Source organism: Electrophorus electricus, chromosome 12, assembly GCF_013358815.1.
Source record: "Electrophorus electricus isolate fEleEle1 chromosome 12, fEleEle1.pri, whole genome shotgun sequence".
Lineage (NCBI taxonomy): Eukaryota > Metazoa > Chordata > Actinopteri > Gymnotiformes > Gymnotidae > Electrophorus > Electrophorus electricus.
The window spans coordinates 5,751,090-5,769,829 of NC_049546.1; the positions used below are offsets into that span (position 1 = coordinate 5,751,090).

General features: G+C 48.0%; 1 protein-coding gene across 9 annotated transcripts in view; it reads right to left on the reverse strand.

The window, feature by feature from the left end:
- diaph2 (diaphanous-related formin 2) overlaps window positions 1-18,740 on the reverse strand; it is a 333,658-nt gene that overhangs the window by 136,458 nt on the left and 178,460 nt on the right. For all 9 annotated transcript variants that reach the window (XM_027028176.2, XM_027028101.2, XM_027027635.2 and 6 more), the window contains 2 exons: window positions 10,602-10,700; window positions 5,744-5,838 (listed from right to left, as the gene is read on the reverse strand). In XM_027028176.2, coding sequence (XP_026883977.2) covers window positions 5,744-5,838; window positions 10,602-10,700 — 194 coding nt within the window. The remainder of the gene's footprint in view (window positions 1-5,743; window positions 5,839-10,601; window positions 10,701-18,740) is intronic.

An 18,740-nucleotide genomic window follows, 5' to 3' on the forward strand; every position in this document is an offset into this window, starting at 1 on the left:
GAGGTGGGGAAAGCCTTGGGGAGAGACGTCTGTTGAGGGTACAGCAAAGTGGTGGGTTAGGAGGAAGTCAGACATGACGATGCTGTTTAGCTCCGAAAAGTACCATCTCTATTTGCGCTCCGTCTGAGATGTAGAAATGTGTCCGCGAAGAGCTGATTTTGCGTAGTTTATTTATACCGTGTGGCACAAAACAGACATGGTACGGAATAGAAAATGATGTGCTTTGTAGTTGAGTCTATCAGTTTGTCATTCTGTGAGGGCAAACAACATAACACTCTGTTAAGGAATCTGACGTTAAATGCAAGACTGTAAAGTGCAATTATTCATGCAGTTTGCAAACACCTAAATGACAACAAATACTATCAATGTTATGAAATCGTCCCAACTGTTCAACAGATGATACCATCGCCCATACCTGCCCGGACAAAAAGGACACATATGTTAAAATGTTAGTTATAGACTTCAGCATTCAACACCACCATCCCTCAGTATCCATATATACATTGTACATTGTGCATATAAATATATTATACATACTTGTTAATATATTTTTGTTTATATATATATATATATTTCCCTATGCACCCCTCTCGTTTGGACAGAGCACTCTCAAACCATTTCACTGCGAGTTATACTGTGTATGACTATATATGTGACAAATAAACCAAACTTGAACTAATTGAAAAGTTGAGCCTGCTTCGCCTAGACTTTCTTACTAGGAGACATCAGTCAATCCAGATCCGGAGCTGTATCTTCAGCACCTTCGCACTGAGGTTCCCCATGGCTGTTTGCTCAGTCCACTGTTGTTTTAACCTGCTGACCCATGACACAGCTCAAACCAAATCTTCATTTTCTTCCCCCAAGACATAAGACTCACCGGCTCCCAGAAACTGACCTGATACTCCCTCACACATGCACACACTAAACTGACACAATCGAAATTCCAATTTTTTTTGTCTCTCATCTCCGAACTTAGGTTTGTTGACCATCCATTCAGTTATAAGTTGTCAAGCATGTTGGTATTTGGTATTTATTTTTGTTTGAACTATGCTGTGGTCCTGGAGGAATGCGGCTTTATTTCAGTGTATATATGAATATAGCTGGAGTGACGATAAAAGCCTCGTGACTCTTAGATAAAAACCACTGATGGGGAAAAATGACATTGCAACTGGGAGGCAGCGCTACTATATATGTGAGGAGAGGAGAGGAGAAAATGTAAAGAAGAAAAGAAGAGGGCAGGAAGAGGAGTGCTGGGGGGAGGAGAGAAGGAAGAAGAGAGGAAATAAGGAAATAGGAGGAAAAGTAGAGGATAAGAAGAGAGGCGAGGAGGAAGAGCAGAGGAGGAAGAGGAGAGGAGGTGTTACGTAGCGTAGGAGTAAGCAAACAGCCCTTCTTGGTTGGTAGGCAGCAGCTCTGCTGATTGAAAAGCCCAGCAGGCAGGCAGAAGTGGCGGAGCAGTGAGCAGGTAATGGGACCAGGGCCACAGGAGCAACACACTGACCGGAATGTGGATCCACGGAATAAACACCGAATAAACTTAAGCTCATGACAGCTGAATCTTTCTATTTTTGTCATTATTACTTCATGGATAAATATACTAATTAACTAATTAATTAATTAATTATTTTTATAAACTAACGACGGGTTATATATGTGCTTCTTGAGATATATGTATTCTTCTCTGATATTTTCCTTTCAAGCTTTCTCTCTAACATGTGATACGTGTAGCTCTCTCTCTCTCTAACACACATGTAAACACAAACGCACGGACACACATGCACACACACCACATACCAATTACAAATTAATAAGTATAAAGTCATGTAGCCATTCATCTTTTCTTTTGAAAGGGAAACTGTAATATTAAACACACATGCGGTCATGAAACATTAAAAACTTCACTTCTCATAGTGAGCCCAACAAACCCCAAGGGCTGAATAAGTCTGATGCATGCCCGAGTGTGTGTGTGTGTGTGTGTGTGTGTGTGTGTGTGTGTGTGTGTGTGTGTCTGCTGAAGAAAGACAGTAAACATTGTGCAAGAAATGCCGAGCCCTTATAAGCTGTTGATCGAAACAATGGGGAAAAAAATATGTCATCCTCTTCCATGGAAAATGTAGAAGTAACATTTAGTAAAGTTTTGCCATCTGGCAAATACCAAATTTTCCAGCTCAATTAGAAGTTATTACCAAATAACAGCAAAAAAAAGTTGTGCTTTTTTACCTCTCATTTAGCCATTTCGACAGAACATAATAAGCTATTTATAGGACAGATAAGAACCCTTTCACCTATCAAGCAACTGTTGCATTCCACGTTGTCAAATAAAGATGAAGGATTCATGCATCCCACCACTATTTTAAAACAGATGCCAATTAGGAGTTAAAGTGTTTCAAAGACGACCAAGAACTTAATTATAACTCAGGCTTGAGGAGGAATTAAAACTCATTTACCTGTCAATGTCATAAATATGGCATTTAACAAATTGGCACCCCAGTGTCGAATATTCAGAACATTTTCCATGGTGTTAGCAGAGATCATTTCATACCGAGTCATCGAAACTCCACCTCAATTTCCTCTTAGTGCATCTTTGTCCCTCTGCAGCAGGCGCTCAGAGCCGGGATTTGGGCTGGAGTAATGAGCTTTCATGAGAAGTGCAGTGGGTCATTTTCATATACAGGCTGTCAGAGGGCAGTGTATGTCTCTCCCTTGGTAGTAGCACTGGGACCAAAAAAAATGTCTGGGTCAAGCATTCATATAACGCCAGTACGAAGCTTCTTGGAATACAAAACACGGTGGGGGGGGGGGGGGCGAATCTGACATGAACCATGTACTGTACAATGAGGGCACAGTCTCTCTGAACAGAAAAAAACTCCCACCCATGGAAACGGTGCACTGAGGTTATTCACCAAAGGATTTCTTGCAAGGTGACATCCCTTGTACTTCAGCAATGCGTGCCTAGGTCTGTTCTGGTCAGCGAGTGACACGGCCGTGCTTAAACAGGGCGTCAGGTTCCGCCCACTCACCAAGAATGCTCGGCTTTTCAGTGATCAATTAGTGTGGCCATGGCTTCCCATTGTGAAATTTAGACATTTTTCATAAAAGAGAGGAGGAATATTGTGTTTATTTATTTATCTATCTTTCTATTCATTTATTTCTCTCACTGTACTCCCATAGACTAGTTTGCGAGGCCATGTGATGGATGAGTGTAACCCTGATTGGGATCTCTCTGCTCACATGTGCTGGAGACCTGCGCTTCATCCACACACGCGCGTGCGCATGTGTACACCAGTGCTTGTCGGAACTTAATGGCAGGTAAAAGGCGACAGGCGCAGCTCAGTGTATGGGTTTAAATGCACTGTGAGAGCACATCGAGACTGACACACAACTTTCACTGGCAAATTAATTACATTAGGCACGTCAACCAGGCAGAGATGCTATCGATGAACAAGGTTTAATCTACATGACGATCTACCCTTGTTCTACAGCTTCACATCCACATCTCTCTCTCAGACACACTTTCTCCTCCTCTCTTCCACACTCTCACTCAGACACAAACTCTCTCTCTCTCTCTCTCTCTCTCTCTCTCACTCCCTCTCTCTCTCTCTCTCTCACTCTTTTCAGTCCTCTCCTTTCCTGCTTCCACAGGGTCATTCACATTTACATTCATAACATCTATAGCATTCGGCAACTGCTCCCATCTTAGCTAAGCTTACAGAAGTACTTGGAAAGTGCGCATTTCCATCCTCTGTGTGTGCCCCCTGGAAACACAAGCCATGGCCTTGGTGTCATCAGCTCCTGTTCCAGAGATTGAGCTACGGGAACACTTATCTCTTGCTTTCTGCTTGTCTGAATAGTAAAGAAAAAAAAGGAAAACAACAACAACAACAACAACAACAAAAAACCCAATATCCAGGAAGCTGTGTAGTCATGCTGTGCTGTGAAGAGAGCATGTTTATTTGCTATTTCCCTGAGCACCTAATGCTCAGGAAATGGATGTTGGGTATTTTATAGTGATGGGCAGGAACAAGAGATCATAAAAGGGGAATGCTCAAGCATTTTAACCAGTAAGCAACAGAGATCCCATGAGGCTGTGTGTGCGCGTGCTCAGGAGTGCATAGTGATTGGATGAGGCAGACGCATGTTGGTCCTGGTGATTAATGGATGGTTGGGATGCGAGGGGACGTCGGCTTCGCAAGGGTGGCAGGCCAGGCGCGTTTGTCCCGCACATCTCTGTAAAACACGCGACGCTGTATCGTTTTTGCCCGTGTTGCAGCGGATACGGGCACGATCCTCCGTTCAGCTAAACGGATCAAACATACGCCAGGACAACAGGTTTTTGGGCGTAAAAATGAATAATGTACAATAAACGAGAAGAAGAAGGAGAAATGCAGGGAGTGAGAGCGAGGGAGATGGAGTCAAGAAGAAAGGGAGAGAAAGAGAGAGAGACAGAGAGAGAGAGAGAGAGAGAGAGAGAGACAGAGGGGGTGGAGTAGACGCACTGGTCTGCAGTGTGTCGACAGACGAGTCTCCAGTAAGAGGAGGTAGGCTGTATGAAAAGGTCATCGTTTTCACCGGTGTGTTCATGCACGTGGTTGGCAGATGCGCAGGCCCTACTCTTCACAAAATAAAGCTCATCTAAATGGCCATAGGAGACATTTAAATAGTCATCTTTTCCTGCAACTTTTCTTATAGATTTTTTTTTCTCCTTCATTTGACCATTTTCTTCCAGATGTCTCTCCCTCCCTCTTCCCCCGGCGGCACCTCCCATGCGGGGCGCATGCAGTGGGCCGCTCTCCGGCCCACGCGTTTGCGGTCTCAAGAGAGAGCTGACGGTATTGCACCCACGGAGCTGAGGTCGCCGCGTAACACATACTTGTCCTATAACCTTCCTATAACGCGAGGACCGGTTTTGATCCGGTGGGATTGTTTTTGCATGGACATCGAGTCTGCGCATATCTCTGTGCTCCATTTATCACTTATGTCCACTTGGGCGCCGCGGGATCTTTCCCTGCTCTGAGAGAAACGCAAACGCTTGGAGGCAAATGCTGGAAAGAAGCCGGGTGAATGCTGAAACGTCCTCAGCGTATTGATTAAGTGTCTGCATAGCATGATAGCTGGAATGCATCATGGCCGGCCAAAAGGTGTCACGGGTTTTTGTTTCTACATGCGGCAGCCCACGCAGCTCTGGGCAAAGGCAGCACGCCCCCTAGTGGCCAGTAGTTCAGGTGGCTACTGGCAGTCTACTGAGAGGAGCTGGGGTCTCTCTCTCTCTCTCTCTCTCGCTCTCTCTCAAAGCCTCATTCACAGCTGTGAAACGGGTCGCCAGAGGCCATGGGTTAGGGGTATAGGCTGTTAAAAGAGAGGGTGGTCTGGTGTAAATGAGTTCAACCCTTTCATAGGCATCTATACCTCGGGAGATGCACACCATCTGCAATTACCACGTCTAAGATGAACCGAAAACACGCAGAGAGACAGTCAGTGTTGAGCGCTTCCAGGAGGCCCATCAATCTCGCCCGTAAGACAGAGGGCAGTGGAAAGGAGGGTGTTGCTAGACTTTGCCAAGTCCTGTCCTACAGCATCTATTATGAGAGAGCGAACAAAGCCAGACTGACTGGTACAAAACGAGGCAGAGGCTGGCAAGAGAACAGACCTAATGGAGGCCCCCTAGATGATACACACGCGCAATGAATATTCACGCGGGACCATCGGCGACTCGCCGTGTCGTGCGGGGACACCGGGCACAAACCTGGATCAGTGCCTCGCTCAGCCGTTCCTCATCCACCTCCAGCACGATGTCCCGGATCTCTTCATAACGCAGCCGGAATGATCCGAGGAAAATTGCTGTTGGGGGGGAGAGAAATGGAGAAGTCTTTTTATTCATCCTTCTGTTAGCCTGCCCGAGTTCAAAACACCATCTCCACTCATTGCTTTTCAGACAAAATGACCACGGAACGCGCTTCATAATGTGCCAGTTGGAAGGTGAAAGACTGTGAAATTTCACCGGGTTGTTCAAGCCATTTCTAGGCAACAGGAGTGCGACAAGAAACAATTTGCTGCTAACAATAGAAGGAGCCAAAACAGCTTACAGTAGCCATTACGTGGAAATGTGCTGGCATGTTAAACCTTCGCCTAGGGTGATATCTAATGAACAGAGAAACACCGAATAAATTTGTTTCAAGTAAGGTTGCAGATCTGGGGAAAAAAAACAAGTGAAATGTGACCAAGCTGACCCAAACGTTTATTTTTACAAATTTCATCTAAAAGTCCAGTATACTTTTGCCAAGTTTTCAATATCATGTAGAGACTAACTAGGCAATTTCATATCTGAGCCCATACCAAAGCCTAAAGGTTGTCCAGTATCCACTTGAGCTTGTGAGGGAGAGCGGGGCTATAACTCTGCCATCTCTCAGTAGCTCTGTAGTCTGCAGGTAAACCCAATCCAAATCCTGATTAACAGTGATTTAATAAACAACCATTCCCTCTGCCTTGCTCTTTGAATGCGACACTAAGGCCTGTTCTCCCACACCTCATAAGGAGGCCATCTGTGTGCCACAGTATGGCATGTCCTTCAGAACATACTGCAGAAACAAGGCTTCAGAGCATGAAAGTGAGAGGGCTGATCGGCAGGGCCAGGGGGTGGCAGGGGAGAGACACGTCTACCGCACAGCAGATGCACTGGAGAGCCACACCCACCGCACTGCTGATGTACTGGAGAGGTACGCTCACCGCATCACTGACTCAATGGAGAGACACGCCCACTGCACAGCTGATGCACTGGAGAGACACGTCTACTGCTACGCTGACGCACTGGAGATATGCCTAAAGTTGACGCACTGGAGAGACACGCCCATCGCGCCGCTGATGCACTGGAGAGACGCGCCTAAAGATGACGCACTGGAGAGACACGCCCATCGCGCCGCTGATGCACTGGAGAGACGCGCCTAAAGATGACGCACTGGAGAGACACGCCCATCGCGCCGCTGATGCACTGGAGAGACGCGCCTAAAGATGACGCACTGGAGAGACACGCCCATCGCGCCGCTGATGCACTGGAGAGACGCGCCTAAAGATGACGCACTGGAGAGACACGCCCATCGCGCCGCTGATGCACTGGAGAGACGCGCCTAAAGATGACGCACTGGAGAGACACGCCCATCGCGCCGCTGATGCACTGGAGAGCCACACCCAACGCATTGCAGATGCACTGGAGAGACACGCCCATCACACCGCTGACGCACTGGAGAGACACGCCCATCGTGCCGCTGATGCACTGGAGAGACGCGCCTAAAGATGACGCACTGGAGAGACACGCCCATCGCGCCGCTGATGCACTGGAGAGACGCGCCTAAAGATGACGCACTGGAGAGACACGCCCATCGCGCCGCTGACGCACTGGAGAGACGCGCCTAAAGATGACGCACTGGAGAGACACGCCCATCGCGCCGCTGATGCACTGGAGAGACGCGCCTAAAGATGACGCACTGGAGAGACACGCCCATCACACCGCTGACGCACTGGAGAGACACGCTGACGCACTGGAGAGACACGCTGACGCACTGGAGAGACACGCCCATCACACCGCTGACGCACTGGAGAGACACGCTGACGCACTGGAGCTGACGATAAAGGAGGAGGTCCATTATTAGCACAAACAAGAGCAGCCTTGTTGCGGGAACAGAAAGATTCTAATCACGACGATCAAAAGGGATGATGAGGCAATCATCTCGATTTTTCATATCACCAAATGATTTGTTTCAGAATGTGGTGAGAGTAACTACCCCGTGTTACAGAACTCATCAAATTTGCTGTAAAAATTTAATTGGACAAGGAAAAGTTTTGCATCGTCTGGCGATTCATTAACATTATTTACAAATTCACAGCGAATGAGCGATGCCTCTCCCCCTTTTAACAAGTTCCACTATGACAGATGCATCCTTTAATGCATTCACGTCTCATCCTTCCCACTAGTTTCACTCTGAACTAGATTAGTTTTTTTCCCTGACAGAAAGAAATAAAAAGTTTGAAACTGCATATTCTACCCAACTGCTGTCAGACACAACAGCGGACAGGCAACAGTGCCTGTGGTACGTTAGCTCTATGCTGACAGCAGTAATAGTAATAAAGAAGAAGAATAAAGAAACAGGTGTGACATGGGTGTAGAATGGCCGGAGGGCTTCGCCTGGACTCCGTCAGGACTCTTTTTTAGGCTGCAACAGAACGCTCTGCATGTCCCCCGTATTCTTCTCCATCCTAGTGCAGCACGGAGCCTGGCTGCACCACCTGCTCACGGAGGAGAACTATTTCATCTGTGGGGCTTGGCTGTCTGGGTCTGTGTGCCCTCGTGTGGGAAAGGTTAGCGGCCCCGGAAGAACAGGCCTCATTGGGGGGGGGATCTGGGGGCGTCGTTACCCGTGCACACAGAACCCCGCCCGGCCCCAGGGTCCAGAGCACCAGAACAAATATGTAGCCCTGCTTTACAAGGCCATAAAAGAGCCCAGCAGCAATGAGAAGAGCTGTTGGTGTGCTGCTGGGAGTGGTGTGTATGTGTTCGTGTTCACCTACGAGTGTCTTAACGAGTCTGTGTGTTGTGGGGTTGGGGATGGGAGGGTTACTGTGGGGCCCCTGGGATGATTAGGTCAGCAATTTTCATACAGACTGTTCTGGAATGCAACATCATTTTACAGCCACTGTCCAGTCTGCCCACAGGCTGCTGCCTTGTGTGACCACGGTAAGTGATAGATGTCTCAGAGTGTTAAGAGCACTCGTCAGCTTCAACGCCGGCAATAACAGACAGCAGACGCTCTTCCTCTCCTGTCTGTGCTCAGCCTAGTCCCATCAGCCCCGAGCACAATAAGCTTCGCAGAAATCATACACCACTCCTAAAATAGTTCCTCTCCGTGGCTTCTTTCTCCTTCTCCCCTCTGTCCCTCTTTCTTCTTTCTTTCACAAAAGATAGAATATTTGAGATAGCATATCTGTGGCTAAGCGAAAGTGTAACGGCACTCCCACGTTCTTCTGCCGCATTCACAGGACTGTGACAGTGTGTGGTGTGTCGGAGAGAGCTCAGTACCAGAGGAGGTGAGAGAGAGAGAGAGAGAGAGAGAGAGAGAGAGAGCGCGAAAGAGAGAGAGGGAGAGAGAGCGGAAGAAGGAGTGAGTGTGAGAGTGATATTGCAAGAGAGAGAAAGAGTGTCAGAGAGGGGGAGAGTCGGAGAGTGCGAGCACTCCTTCCAGTGCCTCTTGTCACGTCCTGCCAGGACTGCCTCCATCTGCTGTGGCACTAATCAAACATCGTAAGAACGCCGCGCTGATCCCCGTGGCCTCTCCACTGCCCCGCACACCCAGAATCTCTGCCAGCAGCAGCCCGGGCGAGGAAGAGGCTGCCCGGCCTCTGCTGTCACGCCTCGGCAGAGGCGGAACGCCGAGGGCGGAAGCGCACGACTCACCGCGAGGGCCTGAACGTGTGTTTTACTCCAACAGCAGATGGTAGGAAGACCTGACGACTTTCTGCAATTTACATCATTACTGTTGGGAGGGGTGGCACAAGACTCAGAGCGACAGGCAGTGCCGAGTGAGACACCCCCCCCCCGCATCTCCGCACCTTCTGACTGTACTGATGATCTCCGTTTGATTCCAGGCGCTTTTTCAGGGCAGGGCCGACGGGGAACGGGGTTCGCATGCGTTTAAGCTGCCAGCTATTTTGGGCTGAGGCCTGAATATTTCATGAGCCGCTAGCTGCAATATTGTATATCTAACGTGCGCTGTATTCAAAGAGGGGGGAAGACAACCATTTGGAGAGTCGAATAAAATTGCTTTCTCATGTTCCTCCTCTCATTAATCAAGGGCCAGGGGCACGGCTTTGCCTTGAAGGCCTAATGAATACACGTCCACACTCCCTACGATCCGGTGGGGGGTGGCAAAACAAAAAAACAAAAAAAACCAGAAGAAATGGAACCCAGCTGTCACATAGCAACAGTGGCAGCTCTGGGGATCGCAAAGCTGGCGATCGATAGTGAGTGCAGAGGCAGAAAAATCGCTGGTGGCTCCCCTGGGCCTAACACGTGGGTCCTGGGGTTGGGCTGTGAGGAGCCGGGCCGCAGGTCACATGGAGAGTGCCGTACGGCTTACACCTGCTCCTACAGTACGGGCCAACGGAGCCTGGCGCGTCCCGTTATCCTGTCACGGGTCCGTTCTGTTTGTTTCCAAATGACATGAGAGAGACTGGGAGGGATCCATTTATAATGACGACGACCCCAGCCTTGGGTGCCAAGAAAGCACTTATCCTGCTCTGGGTTGGAACAATGTCTTTAAAGCAGAAACGGGTCACGTGATCAGAGAAGGGAGAGAAGAAAAAAAAACACCCACTAAACTTTGCAGCCGTGTTAGAAGACTACAATGCTGAAGCTCTTAACACGCGTGTGAGCAACGCGTGTTAAGAGTCCCCCCAACACTCCTCAACACTGAGGAGAGTAAAGATGTAGGTGCAACTGATTTTCTGAAAGGAATAGCTGTTGAAAGGAAGACCAGGCAGTTTCAATGGCAACTCCGAGGGTCTCTTGGCCATGTTCTAGCAGACACAGATGATATAGAACAGTGGGAACTTACACAGATTCTGGGCTGTCTTGGCGTCTAGGATTCGCAGCTCTTTCGCTTTTTTCTTAAATTGTGTCATTCTGTCATCTGTTTCCTCCACGTCCTTTTTCACTAACAAAAGCAAAGAGAAAAAAAAAAAACAGAGAATCAATTCGTGGTACTGTGTGAGTCTTTCACGTAGTTTATGGGGCAAATAAAGACATTAACAGGCAATGTTCTTTTACCCCGAAATTCAGCGTAAAAAGATAATTCTGGCATTTCCAAGAAGTTAAACAACCATACTTTAGTAATAATGACTTGGCTAAAAGAAAACAGGGATTATATTTTCAAATAGGATAAGCATGATTTATAACACAGCATGTGTGGGAGTGGTGGAGGTGAGGCTCACAACAGACAGACAGACAGACAGACAGACAGACAGGCAGGCAGACAGACAGGCAGACAGACAGACAGGCAGACAGACAGACAGACAGGCAGACAGACAGACAGACAGGCAGGCAGGCAGGCAGACAGACAGACAGACAGGCAGGCAGGCAGGCAGACAGACAGACAGACAGACAGACAGACAGACAGACAGGCAGGCAGACAGACAGACAGACAGACAGACAGACAGACAGACAGACAGACAGGCAGGCAGACAGACAGACAGACAGGCAGGCAGACAGACAGACAGACAGGCAGACAGACAGACAGACAGACAGGCAGACAGACAGACAGACAGACAGACAGACAGACAGGCAGACAGACAGACAGGCAGACAGACAGGCAGACAGACAGACAGAGACAAAGAAAGAAAGACAATGAAAAAGAGAAAGAAAAAGAACGAAAGAAAGCCAAAGTGCTACAGGGGGGTGGTAGGGCGTGACTTCGGCTCCACTCAGTAGATCAGGGAGAAGAGTGTTCTGTGGACAAACACCCCGCTCAGTCTGTCAGCAGCTCAGAGCCATGGAGATAATTGTGTTAGTGCCATAATCTGGAGAACCACTAGGCAGGGCTGTCTGGCATAGCCCCCCGCGAGCCATAACGCCATACGTGTGCGATTACTACTCCAGAGAGTGGCTCCATTTACATTCATCTGGCTCGCAGAGAGCCATGCCCCACGTGGCAGCATGTATTAACCAATCCAGCACTGAACCTCTCTATCTGTCAACCACCACCAAACTGAATTAGAGCACAATCATGAAATGCGTGCTGGAGCCAGCCCTGGGGGAGAAAAACATCATCTCCTTAAATGGAAAGAGAAAGGTTGTAGAGCCAGTGAGCCAGTTTGAGCATCAGAGAGAGAGAGAGAGAGAGAGAGAGAGAGAGAGAGAGAGAAAGAGAGAGACTTATCTGAAAAAAATACAAAAAAGACTCTTGATGCTAATCATCACAACTCTTTGCTATTTACTTAAGCCCTAGGTGGGAGTCTCTGAGGAAATCTTGTATAAACAGTTCACTCCCAAGAAACGATCTACATATGTGAAGGAGCTTGCAAAGCTTACGCATCTCCTCAGTGACTAACAGATCTGCCATTGGCCCCTCACTGCTGTGTCAACAGCGCTGCAGAACCGATGCCTGTTGGTCTGGGATTGGAATGTTACTGGCTTTTCACTGGTATAACACCATCACCTCACACAAATGTGAGATTTGCGCAGGAGAGCACTCATATATGTCCATGTACACATATTTACACACACACACACACACACACGACTTTTTAAAATGAAGTAAACTGTCTTTGTTATGCCATTCTGTTGTTCACCCTGCAATCCTACATTTTTGCAATAAGGAAATATTCCATTATTATTGTATTATGCCAGAGTAAATATCTATAGCGTTCCTTTAGCAAATTTCACTCAAAAGTGTCATTTTGGGGGAAAAAAAAAATACAGCCAAGTGCAGCGAAAGCTTCTAACAATCCTTGCTATTGGAAGCTAAAACCCACAATACATTCACTCAAAGAAAACAGTGGAACAGTGTGTGTGGAGACGTTTCTGCTCTCTGTCTGGTACCATAAAAAAAAGACCTCACTAAAACATTACATTTTAGGGTGCTACAAAAATCTACCAAACTCAGTGCATCTCAGTGGTTAAACTTTTGCTTTCTGTCTGTTTTTGTGAGATTATTGAAAATGCTCTCTCAGTATGAGGTTGCCTCAGATATGTCTCTTGATGATGACATCACCAGCCCATAGTTGCCAAGGTAAAGCAGACGTTATCTTTTTTTCACAAGCCTTGGTGAGCAGCAGGCATGTTTCTCATACTCCTTACATAAGAGCCTCAAACAACAAATTTTTAGGTTTTTTTTATTTATTTATTTTTAAAAACAAGCATAATAGTAAAATAAAGCCCTAGGAAACAGATGTCTCTGGAGATCCCTGTTTGTAAGAAGGGTGGGAAAACAATCTGGATATTGGGGGGTGGGGGGTGGGGGGTTAGGGTCAATAGACACCCTTCATCACACCCTTCCACCAGCTGGCTAGCCCACCTGGAAAGCCCGCGCTCTCAGCATGATGCTTTCATCACATCGTTCAGTCCCTCAGCTGCCTCTGGGTCTGCAAAGGCCCACGCCTGCCTCGCCTCACGGGGAAAAGGCGGGGCTCGATTAATGTGAACCAGACGCTGCGCGACACACTGTTAGCCCAGCGCTTGTTTCACTCTTGCTGGGAGAGATGTCCAGGAAATCCAGGGGGCTTGGGGGGGGGTTTCTGTCCGCTTCCTCTGGCATGCCTGCTTATTCAATTACACCACGCACCACAAGCTGTCTGCGGAGTACGCCTCCTGGTGGGCCCTGTCACACGCCGGCCACACTCCTTTCTCTTGTTGACGGGAAACAAGGGGTATAAAACCGCGTGACGAAGCCGCAAAGGTCGTGAGCGACTCCTTTGCAGCGTACATTATAGCTAGATAACACGTGACAACTACGCTTTCAACCCATCACCGAGAGGCAGCACTCAGAGAAGAAAAACCGGCATTCCGGCTAGGTGTAGTATAAAGAAACAGGGCCAAGTGTACTCTGGCAAAATGCGCTTATCCACTTGATTTACTGTGAGAATATTCTTCGATTATTGACACAGGCAAAACACTCACAAAGCACTTTTCGCACATTCGAGTGGCCGGTGCGCAAGACTGCCAACGTGGTCCCGCCGTTCGATTGGCTTGTGTTTGTGCGCGCGTTCTTTCAGCAGCGCTTTCGAAAAGCAAGAGTCAGCCAGGGGGTTGAGGGAGCGGACCAAAGTTGGCAGTCGCCTTATTTGGTTAAGCTTTCGTGGCCGACGAAAGCCGGACCCTCGACAAAGCCCCGTGGCCGTTACCAGCTGACGAGCTAGAACGGCGCAGTGATGCAATCTTCATCGCATATGAATGCCAGCCAGAGACGCACAGGTTGAAATTAATTGCTTTTCTCAGAAAACAGAATTAGCAGTTGGGGCGTTTTGAGGTTTTTTTTTTTTCCCCTGGCGAGCAGGTGGTTGATCTATTGGTTGGGAATGAGAGGGGAGGAACACACTCCGTTCCGGATCCCAGGCTTGCGGTAAACAGAGTGAGAGAGCAAGCAGGGTCTCTCAGCACGGGTCCTGCAGACAGGGATTGTGCGCAATACAGATGGCTCGTTAGGATTTTACGCCCTTCAGTATTTAAACGGACGGAGCGAATACAAATCAAGAAACGGGGCTTATGAGCTGCGAGGGCGCCGCCCGCAGGGTTCTTGAGCAAGCTGACCTCACGAGTCAAGACTGACGAGGTTTTACTGGATAAAACAGCAACAAAAACAGCAGTGTTTCAGAGCTGAGCTTTCGTAATGTTATACACTGCAAGGAAAATAACAAACTGGATTGATAAAGGGTGGAAAGGATGTTTCACAATCTTAGGAAAAAATATCAGTACAAGGCTTTTAAAGCCAATATAACCACACACATATGTGTTGAATCTACAAACACTGTTACAAGTGTGTGGGGGGTGTCTCTGGGGGTCTAGAGTCCACAAGATGAGATGAAATTTAATAGCAATAATAGAACTTACAAGAAAAAGAAAATGAAAACATGTTCGAGATCATTTGGCATCTCTGCGAGCCCTCTCTGCGATTCTTGGAGGAAGGGCGGCCCGTGGGAGCGTCTCATTTCCAAAGTTCTCCACACTTGTGCATGGAGGCTGTTTGCTGGACTGGATTCCTTCTGCTGGGAGCCTTCCATGTGATATCTCCCCAACGGCAGCCAAAAAAGCCCAGAGCATTAGCAAACTAAACACTACCACATGTTCACTTCCGGACACCGATGACTCCACATGGCACACGCCATCGAGGAGTGAAGCTGGTCTGCTGAGCAGCATAAGATAAATGCTGATGACGGGTCATCTGAAAATGCATTAAATGGCCGCGTGATATGAAGTGGTGCAGACAGCGCAGAGTTTGGCGGTACACAGGTCACTCTATTCCCTGAATGTGCGGGGGGGGAAGGGTTTCTCTCTGCGTCTCGCGGACAATAGCAGCTGAGCCTCTAGAAATCCCAGCACATATGAGGTGGATTTGGTGACGTCCAAACAATGTAAGACATTTGTAGCAAGGAAAACAAGAGGCAAGTGTAAATAATGCTTTAAATGTGCCACCACAACGTTTCATCTATTGATCAATGACGGATGTGTTGTTGTTGACTTTTAGAACACCTATCAAATATCAGTGTGTAACTGCAATATGGAGAGGCTATATAGCACTGATATAACACCAAGGTAGAGACTGCGAATGGGTAAATAAAATAAATTGGTTCTCCTGGTGTTTACTGGCTCATGGAAAAGGAGTTAAGGGTGAAGGGGGCGTGGTCACAGATAGAGCCTGAAGGTGCGGGATTTCCTCGGCCTGCCGTCTGTAACCAGGGCTGTCTGCCGGAAGGTTCGGCGTAACATATAGACCTGCCAGGTCTGCTCCTTCCTGCAATAACATGTTAGACCTCCCAAAATAGAGAGCACACTTGAGTTTTGAAAACACCATTTGACCGGAGAATTCCAGCTGTGACCAATTTCTGCCATTGACTAGGACTAAACAGAGGTCTCTCTCTCAACCCTATAGCCAATTTATCGTCTGGATATAAACCTTGCTCTCCAATCCTCCCTCAATCTACACTCTCGCACACGTGCTCCCACTCTCAAAAAGGCAATCCTTTTCTCTTTGAGTCAGAAGCCTGAAATTGTTTCTCTTTCTTCCAACCAGGCAAACCTCCATTGATCGGATAAGGGGAGTCAATAAAAAGGAAGTGGGGGGTGGGGGGGTGGTGTGCAAATTGAATCTAAGCATGCCGTAACAAAGACTACGAGATCAAGATAAGTACTTAATGTATAATCAAAATCTGGAGCGGGACATTTGTGGTAGGGCAGGTTTTGATTAGAAGGTGTGGAAATTAATGTGTGCAACTGTTCATCAGCGCAAAAAAACCTCTATTATTAGTGAGGCGATTGGTGGCCCTCCTGCCATGGCCCTGGAACAGGTGTGTGTGTGTGTGTGTGTGTGTGTGCGTGTGAATGCTGACACAGCATGCTGGCCATAAACACAAGAGCCAGGTGAATGGGTATAATTCAGACTCGCTCTGATTGCTTTCTGATGTCGGGTTATTAGGGGGCGAGATGACTTGGCCCTTTCCCTCCATCTCGACCTTCCGGGACTTCGGGAAGGCCGGCCCGGGCTCCGAGGAGCAGGGGAGAGGCTGCGCTCCCATCCATACAATTATCATTATCTCTGATAATAACAGAGAGGGATAAGGAAGTCCTTCTCAGCGAGGACGGGGATGTGAGGGTGGGGGAGGGGCTTGCCAGGGCAGGGAGGAGGAGCAATACCAGGCCAACGGGCACAGACACGCTCGTCATCCTCGGCTGAGCTGAGGAGTCTGGGTAACGCGGTGAGTCACGAAGGGTTGTAAAGGTCTTAACCTGACCTGCTAACCACTGGTTCTCTAATAGTTTCAGTGTGAGAGTAAAAGAAAGACCACAGAGCACAACTTCCAGCTGGACTTAGACGAGCCTAGAAAGACCAAAGCCACCCCCCTACTGACGTCAGAAGCCACATTTAGTATGAGATCTGCTTTTTATTAACTGCTACAAGCATGAGAAAGATTACCATACAGCCCCCTCCCCCCACCCCAAGCACACATGCGCGCACACACACACACACACACACACACAAAAGAAGTAAACACAATTGCAAAAAAGAACATTCTTACCAAACCACACAGAGTCAGCCCAAGAAAAATGACAGTGCAATTTTGCAGCTTGTATTTTATGGTAGTACAGACGATATTCATGCGATGTGAAAGTGAACATGTGGGGTTCTCACAGGATCTGATGCCCTGTGAAAGAGAGACCAACTCTTGTGTCTCTACCACATTGATCTCGAGCTCACATAGCCGTCGCTTTAATACGTGAGCTCCCTGAGCGTCACTAATAGTTTACTCATATACATTTCTGCTGAGTACAGTGTGGCTATTAGATTCACTTTTACATTTAAGGACCCGGGGAAATGAAAACAGCTATCTGTGAAATACAGAGCGCCTGCCTGACATGCACTTGTTATAACCAAGTCATTTGTGAGCACCTTCAACACCAGGAACTCCTAAGACATTAACAACACAATTCGGGGTATTAGCGTGGCACAATGCAAGGTACTACAGTGAGAAGGATAAATACATCATGTTAGCAGTAAAACTATCTCAGCGGACTGACTAAAAAAGGGCTTTAGTCCAAAATCTGTGACATTGGAGTCATGGAGGCTTTAATTCCTGGCCAGCGAGCTCCTGAGCTCAGGGAGTGCAGGGTCACAAGTTAGGGCCGTTAGCTGGCCATGCAGAGCTGCACGGGCTTACCTCGGGATTAGTCTTATTGGCCAGTGATGTCCAGACTGTGCCGGGTGGCCTGACGTGACCCCTGATATTTAACGATGAGACAAATTAGCTGTCCACGCCCGGCTTTCTCCAGCCCCGGTGCTTAACGTTTCCTCCCTGAGCCGCGGAGGCCATCACTGGCCAGGATGGCACTCAGTGTCCCGGCGGTACCGTTACCTGTCCCAGCTGTACAGCCCGGATTCGTTTGCCAGCGGTGACGTTAGCACCACGCTATCATACACGGCCTCTGCTTCTACTAAAACATGAAGGGGAAAAAAAACAAAACACAAAACAAAACACAGCTCGGCTGTGTAGGCGAATGTTTCCTAACCCACAGTTCTCGAGAATATTGAGACAGTCCATTTTTTGGGCCATCTCAACTCCCAACACGCTGAACCAGGCAATCAAGAGGACCGCATGCCTAGGACATGTGTGCTGGTCGATGAACTGAGCAGAAATATCGGTGAGGGTCCATGTGGATTTGGTTAGGAAATGCTGGTGTAGACTATGCCACCTGTATATACACACCCACCGTGGACTTGCGATGCAGGCATTTTAATACAAACAAAATACAAATACATACATTCCATTAACACTGCCATATATAGATCCCCTTGAAGTCTACAGGGAGTACGTTATCCACAGGTAACAGTACACAATTTCTCCAGAGCTTAACCGTTCCAAGTCAACACAAGATAAATGATTAAAAAAGGAGGGAAAGGATGTTGTGTTTTGATACTTTATGTGAGAAAAAAAAAAGTGGGATATTTTTAACTTTTTTTTTTTTTTTTTTGCCACCAATTAAAAGGATTTATGCCAGCAGGGGGACACCAGCGATGGAGCAACACTGGCCTTTAACTAGCAACACATGCGACAAACAAGCCCGTTACGTACATTCCGTCTACAGATGTATATGTCTCCCTGCCATCTCGCTTGTTGTGTTTTATCAGAGCTGCCGGTCTTTCATTCAAACCCCCCGTGGCTTCCGACCCGCTCCTCTGCGCCGCCGTCACAAAGCCCTCTGGGACAAAGTGTGAACGTCCTGTGTGAACGTCCTGGCCCCGGCTGCTGGGCGGCGCGACGGAGCCAGCCTGTCGGCCCGACCTGGCCGGACTCGGCGGGCCGGAAGCGTGACGCATCGCTCGGCTTTCCGAGCTCACATGGACGCTCTGCCGCGCCCGACCGGGGGGGAAGACTTAGTAAACACCGGAAGAAAACCTGCTAGTGGCTTTTTTTTTTCCCTTGCCCTGTACAAAATGTTGTTAAGTGTTATAGTCTTTCTCTTGACTTGAAGGTTAACTGAGAGGTTG